Source organism: Catharus ustulatus, chromosome 1, assembly GCF_009819885.2.
Source record: "Catharus ustulatus isolate bCatUst1 chromosome 1, bCatUst1.pri.v2, whole genome shotgun sequence".
In the NCBI taxonomy this organism is placed as follows: domain Eukaryota; kingdom Metazoa; phylum Chordata; class Aves; order Passeriformes; family Turdidae; genus Catharus; species Catharus ustulatus.
In genome coordinates this window covers 47,295,529-47,304,563 of record NC_046221.1, presented here as the reverse complement: position 1 = coordinate 47,304,563, position 9,035 = coordinate 47,295,529, and the positions used below count along the sequence as shown (strand labels likewise).

Here is a 9,035-nt window from a genome sequence, read left to right as displayed (position 1 = left end):
GTCATGACATCCTGAGTGGGTGAAGGAGAGACTCTTGCTCATTGTGGAGGAAGGGGAGGCAGCCTGGGAAGGACTGGCTCCATGCTGGGACCTGAAGTGCCATCTCCTCCAGCACCACTACTGCTGCCAAACAGGGCTGAGGGAGGGACCTTCTTTCTGGGTTAGCTTGTATTTCAGAATGAAATTTTCCAGCAGCAAGGCAGGAAAGGAAGAAAATCTTATTTTCCTATAAAAGGATTCCCTGCCTGTATCCTGTGTATGGCATGTGACTGGGATGATATTGGGGCAGGAGGGGGAGAATCCCATAATGTGCATTACAGGGTAGGAGGCTGTTATCTCCAGCCTTCAGACATATTCCTGGAGCTGTTCTGAAGAGAAAGAAAAGGAGAAGAAAGCACTCAAATCACATTAACACAACTCCATTCCTTCAGCAAGCTATAGAGATATTTTTATTTTATAGTCATTTGAACAGCAGAGAGTTTGGCAATAGTGACAACCTCAGAAGCATGCACTCTGCATTTGTGTATGTGTGTGCGTGTTTCCAGCTTGGCCCAGACTTGATGTCTTGGAAGACCTACCGCCATGCTGCTTTTAAACAAAGCAGCAAATGGGAATACCTGTCCCACTGGCAGGATCCTGTCTTGACACCTATAGCCTGGAAGCGCAGGGTGTGTGACCCAAACTGGAGGGGTTATTACCAAGCATTGGACTGCAAAGAACCACTGATACCTTTTAGCCATCAGCCAGCAAAGCTCTGTTGAGCTGCCAGGGTGACCTTGACTTCTTTCTCACCATTTATGTTTATTCAATTTGTTGGGGGTTTTTTTTTTTTTTAACTTTAAACCTTTCCTCAGTAAAAAATCACTGAGGTCAGACCTTGAGCTGGCCATGACTATATTGGCACAAACAGTGCTCAGCAGATTTACATTTGCTGAGAACCAGCAAAGACTGGAATAGTTCATCTGGATTCCAGTCATACAAACAGGTCAGGTCATTCCTAAAGCTGCTGGAGTGAGTTGTCCTGGAGCTTATTTTCAATATATAGTTATTTTTATATAGCAACATACTCCCTAAGAGTATTAAATTTATGGTTTTTATGTAATACACACATCTTCTATTTCTATTTCTATTTCTAGTAATATCGTTGACTAACTATGCTCCAAGTCTTTGCTGCTTTCCCCTTCAAACTGCAGCATAAATAAAGCTGCTGATGGGATTTTTTTTTTTAAAGGATCTGGCAGTGGGTCTTGCTTTCCCACTGAAGTCAATGAAACTGGCATCTTGCTGACGAGAAAAGGATCAAACATGCCTCTAACCTGCTAATTGAGTCATACACATCATTTGACTAGTTGGACAATCCCTTGAGCAGCTGGTACCCTGCCAAATAAGCCAAATTACATCTCTCAATGCCGGGGTAGCTCCCTCTGTTCATTGAGACAGGACCTTGATCCTCACAAGGCTGAATTGGGACACTGTGAGGAACACAGAACTCTCACAAACTGCTGCCAGGGCTTATGGGGAAGCAAAAAAAGAGAAGAAAGCAGAAACTGCCTATGCTAGTATCCCAAGAAAGCGCAGGAAAATGGGAAAGGACACTGCAGAGTGACAGTCCTGGGCAGCCAAGGCAGCTGTATGCCAGGCTGGACTGCTGCACTTGTTGTTTGCTGGAACAACTGAGCTGTCCTAATAAATTCCCTATGTAAAAAAATATATATCTATAAATCATGCCTTAGGAAGAGCAATGCAGCTGCAAACAGGGCTGGATGTGGCCAAAGGAAATGCTCTAGAGCTCTATAACCTGACAGTGAGCCACAGCAACTCTCTACTGAACATGTGCGTGTGGGTATGCAGATGTACATGGAGGCATACACACAACTACAGCTCCATCATCCTGCTGCCCAGGGTGGAGATCCGGGCTGGCTGGGCAGGGGGGAGACCCCACCACTACACGATCATGAACTGGCAGATGTAGGGCAGCTGTTCTCGGCACCTCTTGTCGAACCACTTGCCAATGGCTGTCCCTGACAAAGCTGCACAGTTTTCCAGCTTGCCACCATCAGGCTGGGTGGTGATTTCAGTCTCCCAGTTCTTATAGCGGATGGGGCTGCCCGTCATGTCAACCCACTTGCCCTCTGCAGCCATGTCGTTGAGGCCCAGCCAGATCTCGGCCTCCGAGCCGATGCTCTTGCGCATGTAGTCATAGAGGGCATCGTTCTCCTCCCCGTTCTGGGGCGTGCTGAGCGTGCCGCCCTGAGAGATGCAGTCTTCGCTGGCCTCGTGGTATGTCTTGGTCTCCGAAAATGCCAGAAAGCATTTTAGGTGAATTTTGGTGCCTTTCAGACAAACTGAGAGGTTACCACATGAACAGAATAAAAAGACAGAAAGAGAATTTGGTTTAAAAATGGTGACCAGGAAGAGGCAGCAGCAGCAAATTCAACAGCCAAACGACAAACTTAATTTCTTAGGCTGCACAGCGACCCTTGGCAGCATGGAATTCCAAGAGCTACTCTCTCTCCCATGCAGGGTAGGACACAGTCATGGGGACGTGCCCTCCTTCTCTGCAAATCATTGCGTGAAATGGATTTTCAGAGTGCCCCTGCCACCCTTCTGGGCTCTGCTGCTGCTGGACCAGAGGCACAACATGCTCCTCCTGCCCTTTCCCCTGGCCTTGTTCTTCCCCAGCCAATGCTACTCATTCTCTGATGAATTTGTTGGAAATATGGTTTGTCATGGGCACTGCTGAGTGTTGGAGTGTTTTGGGAAAAAGCTTGCATGCCAATTACATAATCTTAATTATGCAAGATGAAAAAAAAGTCTTTTTTAATAAGCTTTGATCAAAAGCATTGCGCTTGCATAGCATGAGGTCTTCAGAGGAAATTTCTACTTGTCTCTGATTTTGGTGTTAAGGATATAAATTTATTTTGCTTTTCTTTAAGCTCTAAACCTTAAGAGTGCAGGGTACTGTAGCCAAACAATACCTAATCAGAGCCATGCATTAATATCCAAACCAATTACTTCTTAGTGAATGTGAGCTTGGAACTAAAGCACTGATTTTGCTTGTGTTCCTTTTCTTTTAGGGAGAAAATTCTCCTTAATTTGCATTTTCATCTCATTTCCGCTTCATGTTTGCAAATCCTAATCCTGATGTCAGTGGAGTTTGCACAGAATAACTATGGAGCATGTCTGGAAGATAGACATTTTGGGATTGTCCTCTGTGTATGTTTAATGAAGCAGGATTGACCTGCAGTGCAGTTCCCTGGGCAATACCATGGCGTGTATAAGAGACCAGGTTGCCATTTCCACTGAGGTTCAGACAAGAGTAAGCTGCATTTGATTAGAGCACAGACTAATCCAAATCTCATTCTTCCTCCTCAAAAAGGAAAATGAACCTCTGGCTTAGCACTGAAGGAATATCCAAATGGGAAGCACATAAAGAGGGGGCCCCCCGCACTGCACAACTCCTGTCATTAACTGCCCAAGGTGGTTCACCAGCCCAGATGTATTACAGAGACCCACACACTGCTTTGATCCCCCAACCTCCCTCCCCATTGTGGGCTTGTTGCTGTGGAGTGCTTGGGCATCTCTCATCAATACACGTGGAACAATTACAGCCACTTTATGAGCAGCTCCTCTCAAAGTAAAAGTTATGTGTTCTTCAGCAAACCCTCTACCTGTCTGGAGTGCTTGCTTTTCCTTCAGTAGGGCAACCTCCTGAGAGATGTTGTCAATCATGGCCTTCAGGTCTTCAATCATTTTGAGGCTCACACCATCTGTTGGAGAAGTCAAAGAAAGAGCACAAATATTGGTGGCTTCCCAGGGGAGGCAACAAAATCTGTTCCTATCATCAAAACTCCATGTTTCTTTGCCCTCAGAGAAGGATAAACAAAAAGAATCCATAAAGTCAGCACCTGTGTCCCCTTGCATATCCATGAGAGCGAGTGCTTGCCAGCCTGGTTCCACTATCAATAACAACCTTGTTTTCCTGGTTCAGGTTTTGGGGCTGTGCACCCCATGCATCTTCCAGCTGCAGGGGTCATCTTTTGGGTTGCGATGGTACTGCTGGGGCAGAGGTCATATGCATGAGCATTGCAAGGTGCAGGCTTGTCTCTGGCACCCCTGTGTAGAGCAGTCATCTGGGGTGGTGCTGCATTGGGGTAGAGCTCCCAAAATGCAGGAGGACACCACCTGATGCTGCCCTACTTGAACAGAAGTCCTGACACACACAAATGTTTTATGGGCAACTTGAAGCTAATGATGAACAGGATTTATTTCTTCTGATTCCTCAAAAACGTGTCCTCTCTCTCTGTTCACAGCACACACTCCTGGCTTCTCTTAAACACCCTAACACATGATGTCCTCTGTATGCACTCCTGGCTGCACCCACCTGTCTGCTGTCATTGGTGGGTTGGTAGGAAAGCATTTTGCTCACCAGGCTGATGCTCAGCAGGAAGGGGCTGGAAGGGCTGCAGATCCTACCTCCACTGGATCTGCCTCTGCACCACCAGTCACCAGCCTCTGCCCACCAACTACACCGTCCTTTGGACCATCACAGCTGCCTCTGCCTCATCTCTACCTTCACCATCCCCAGTGTAGTTACCCAAACACTGTCCAGAGCTGCTCTCCTGCTGTGAGAAGATACGTCTTTTGCGGGAGAGCTGGCTCTCAAAGCCTACATCCTGCTAGGTGTCTTGCTTCTGCAACAGCTCCAACCAGTTATTTATCAGTACTTGGATTTCTTCTAGACAGGAGCAAAGGGACCATTTACACCTTGAAGGTGGTGGGAGATTGGACACTGAGGCACTTGTATGCATCTAGCAGTTCTTATGTTGAAAGCACCTAGTAATTCTCCTGGGGTGAAAGGAAAGGGGACAGTTTGCCCATGAATGCAGTAGGAGGGCCAAGGAGCTGAAGCACCAAAGCAGGCAAGAAGGGAAGCAGCTTGGATGCAGACCAAAATCACCAACCCAAGATTACATGGTGCCATGAATATGAAAAGCCAGACACATTAGGAGGAGGGCATTAAGCTGCTTTACTCATTGCTCAATTAACTTTAATGGATTCACTCAACACTGAGGCACTAGATATTATTTTGCTGCCTTTGATGAAAACACTTTGTGGGAAATGGCTAATTAGTCAAGGGGTTTTTTTTCCATGCAAGCCTGTCTTGCAGCAGAACAAATGTTCTAAGGTTTAAGTAACATCCAAAGGGCATGGCAGGACATTGCCAATGTGTCTTGCTGGGGCAGCTCCTTATGGTGTTCCAGCTGGGTTTGAGGGGGGATTCCTACCTTGAAGGTCCCTGCCATGAGAGGTCACATGTCTCCTTGATAGCTACCTAACAGCCCTGTCCCTTTTCAGTACCTCATTTCCAAATCCTGGGCCACAAGACGTTCCTACAGCAGTGCATTCACTGGGATATCTCATGGAGAACTAAGACTGGTTTGACTCATCCTTCAGCTATAAAGTGAGGACCATGGCTACATCAACAGACAATTGTGTTGTTGTCTATTTGCTTGACATGGGTTTTTGTCTCAGTGCTGTCATTTCCTCAAGGCTCACCTCCTGAAGCATGGGATCAAGCCTGTATACAGTCTGGGTTTTCTGTGATGGAAGCCATCATATGGGATGCTGATGATCCCATGGGAGCTGGAGTGGGTCCTTGTGCAGGACCGTGAGTAGCAGGAATAAGTGTGGGCAGAGGCACGATCAATAAGGAGACTCACAGAATTGTGGGTCACAATAGTCTGTTGGTTTGAAAGTCTGGCCAGGAATGTATTTAAAGCTGCAAATGGGAACTCTCACTCATTCTAACTGTATGCTGAAAAACAAACAAATCCCTCTGTACTTAATTTCAATGTTTTAACTATTCTTGTATAAATTTGGATATGTATATGTGGTTTTCTTAGATTTGCCTGGAGATCCAAAGTGCCTTCTGTCCCCCAGAGGAATGAGCATTGCTCTGGTTGACAATGTCTGTCATCAAAGCTCTCTGGCCACCAGTATTTCTTCTTGACACCAGGCATTTCCTCAAAGGTAGCAAGCAGAACAGTCAGGTCTCATATTGCAATCTGTCCCTGGATCAAAGGAGGAGACTGAATGCATCTGCACTGGATTTATAGCAGTGTAAATGTTCACTGGCATTTTCAGGGAAGAGCACCCAGACAAGAACACACCAAAATTTTGGGCAGTAGGTGATATCAGGCAAGAAGCCCAAATGAGTCTCTATCCACTGAGTTTTAAGCATCCAGACTCTGAGTTCTGTCTCCAGTTACCTTAGAAACAGATGTGAGAGCTATGCACAAAGATACTCCCTTTCTGATCCCAGCACCCCATCACAGCTGTGACCAAGGTGAGCCCTCCCAGGCCTGACGCCTGCACTCCCAAGCCATGGGGAGTAAACGCTGCCCAGGCAGGGATGCCAGCACCTGCCTCCCCTGGGCATTCTTTTGGATGAGACCTCCAGAGCTGCCAGACAAGGACACCTCAGGACATTGGACCTCGGGGAGAGTTTGCTGAGCTACTGCATTTGGAACAATAACTGGGGAGTAATCTGAGGAGGGAAAAACACAACAGCAGGCAAAGTGAATGTGCTGTCTCAGCATTTTCTAAATACCATGGTTTGGCTTTTTCATGTTGAAATAACATCATTTTTCATTCTGAAGCAGATCCAAACATAGGCAATAATTACCAAAAAAAAGAAAAGAAAGAAAAATTTAAAAAACTCCCAAAACATAAAATGCTTGGCTTAAATCAGTGCTTTCTTTCCTAACATTTGTGGTTTGGTTGCATAGATTAAAAAAAAAGAACAATCCAGATGAACACCCCAACCCTCTGGTGGCTTTGCCCTCCCAGGCAAAGTGCAGGGGTGAAGATGAGATGGGGCCATCCTACCACTGTTCAGAGGAGAAGTGGCTGAGCCCTGGCCCCTGTGCTCGCTGGGCAGGCAGGCTTTGATGTAGAGAGGGGCTGGAGGCAAAGAGGAGCTTCATAGGGGATTTTTAGTGCTTTCCCCCCTCTTTTTCTACCCTCTGGCATTGGTAAAAATCTGAAAAATATTAACCAAGAAATACAGGAAGTTTCCAGTAAAGGCAGGACAGTTGATCCCCTATGGAGTTGGATGAGACTGATCAAAAAATGCAAGTTGCTGGGTATTCCCCTCTTCTCCACAGAAAATATGACCTCTCCTTTGAAAAGAAATTCTGACTAAAACCTGCCTCCAGCTGGTCCAGATGGCTTGATTTTTAGGACGCTCCCTGAAAACGCAAAAGTTTTAAAATCAGAGCCAAATTTTCTTGCCAAAAAGGTGATTTTTCTCCCACTTTCTTATCACTAATCAATTACAAACAGTTGCAATGACACCTAGAGAAAAATAGGATTTCTCTAAGAAGTATCTATTTCCTGGCACCTCCAGTGAGTGCAATGCACATATGTGCCCTATATGAGCCCAAGGGGGTATTTTTTTGCTCTAGAAAATAGTCACAGACTGTTTGCTATTCCACATCCTGTAGACTAAGATGTGGAATAAGCAGCTACGTTTGTGAATTCATAGAAAGATCTAATGGGAGAAAAGGCAAAAATTTCTCAAGGATGGAAATCTGACAAATAGCCATTGGATGAGTGCAGACAGCAGCCTGGCCAAGTGAATTCCAGGGATGCTTCTTCCTTGCTCCTCACTTCGTTCCAAGCAGGAAAGCGCCTGCCAGAAGCAGTCCAAGCCCATGCGGCTGCGGTCGGAGACATCAGGCAGGTAGGCAGGCAGGCACGCTCACATGCTGCTTCCTCACCTCACCTGCCTTCTCCTAAACTTACTGTGCATTGAGTCAGAGGGACAAAAGATGGGACAAGAGGAAAACAGGAGAAGAAAAGGAGAAACAAAAAACCCAGGCACCTTTGTGTGTGCACTGCTGTTTGGCAGGCCTGAGCAGTCAGAACTCGGGTCTGGTGTGAAATACGCCTGAGGCCAGTGGTTTTAAACAAAAAAGCCTGTTGATATTTAATGGCTTCTATATTTTCTGCCTGCTCTTATCTCCAAAATTGTCTATCATCTGCCACTTACTTGCTTCTGAAAAATGAATGAGAAGGTGTGAGGGGGTTATAGAAATGGAGAGTTTATTAGAGGAAAAGCTTGGGAGAAACCTTAGAGGGAACAGAAAATGCGTTCCCTCTGAAATTCAGACCAAGCTGTCGCAAGAAATTTATTCAAGGTAGGAACCCACCAAAACTGTTTCAATACCCTCACTATTTTACAGAAGGTCTGCACAATAGTTCCCATGGAGGGGGGCGGGGGAGAAGACGCTTTCTTAGGTCTTTAGATGCTTTTTATTAAGTTTCAGTAAAGCACTGTTAAATGCCCAAACGAGTGGGCTGATTGCACCCCCCCCTAAGCCCTGCAAGTCTCCCTTGTAGAGAAGCTGCTGCTGCCCCTTACCTTTCTTGGAAGCCGCCGGTTTTTGCCGGGCTTTGCCGTTCTGCTGGTCGGAGACCTGGGCGAGGGAGAGGAGGCAGAGGAGCAGGCAGGCTCCTCGGAGCGCCATGCCGCTGCCGTCTGGTCCGAGCAGTGGCTCTGCCCTCACACAGCCGCCTGGACACCGGCTGGAGCCAGGAATGGCTGTCCCAGAAAGCCTCCCGCTGAGCCCGGGCCAGCGGCAGCCTCCCGGCCCCGGGGGCGTTCAGGCGGCTCCGGCCAAGGCTGAAAACCTCCCAGAGGGGTTGTTGCAGTTCTTAGCACGTTGGTTGTTTTTGTTAAAAAAAAAAAAAAAAAAAAAAGAAAAAAAAAAAGAGAGGGCGAGAAAGAAAAACCTCAGAACGAAACAACAACAACAAAAAAAAACCAAAACCAAAAAACCCCAAAACCAGCCAAACAATTTGCTAAGCTAAACATAAGGAAATGCTGGGAGTATAGCTGGAACGATTTCCTGTGGCTTTTAGCACAACGCCACGAGTTTGGTCTTGTGTGTAAGCGTGTGTAAGGTGAAGCAGCGCTTGAGCGGCTGAGGGAGCACAGAGGGGCCACCTGTCCCCCGTCCCTCAACAGG

At 46.7% G+C, this 9,035-nt stretch overlaps 1 protein-coding gene across 1 annotated transcript; it reads right to left on the bottom strand.

Annotated features, from left to right (window-relative positions):
- Window positions 1-426: 426 nt before the first annotated feature.
- CLEC3B (C-type lectin domain family 3 member B) lies at window positions 427-8,647 on the bottom strand. Its single transcript, XM_033060621.2, has 3 exons — window positions 8,429-8,647; window positions 3,672-3,770; window positions 427-2,345 (listed from the first exon to the last, which is right to left on the bottom strand). Exons 1-3 carry the CDS (start codon window positions 8,532-8,534, stop codon window positions 1,945-1,947), a joined length of 606 nt encoding a protein of 201 aa, XP_032916512.1. The 5' UTR covers window positions 8,535-8,647; the 3' UTR covers window positions 427-1,944.
- Window positions 8,648-9,035: the final 388 nt, after the last annotated feature.

Coding starts and splice junctions, on each gene's coding strand:
- CLEC3B (XM_033060621.2), bottom strand. CDS start 8,534: ATGGCGCTCCGAGGAGCCTGCCTGCTCCTCTGCCTCCTCTCCCTCGCC. Junction 3,771..8,428: donor ACCGGCGGCTTCCAAGAAAG/GTAAGGGGCAGC, acceptor CTTCTCCAACAG/ATGGTGTGAGCCTCAAAATG. Junction 2,346..3,671: donor AAAGCAAGCACTCCAGACAG/GTAGAGGGTTTG, acceptor GTAACCTCTCAG/TTTGTCTGAAAGGCACCAAA.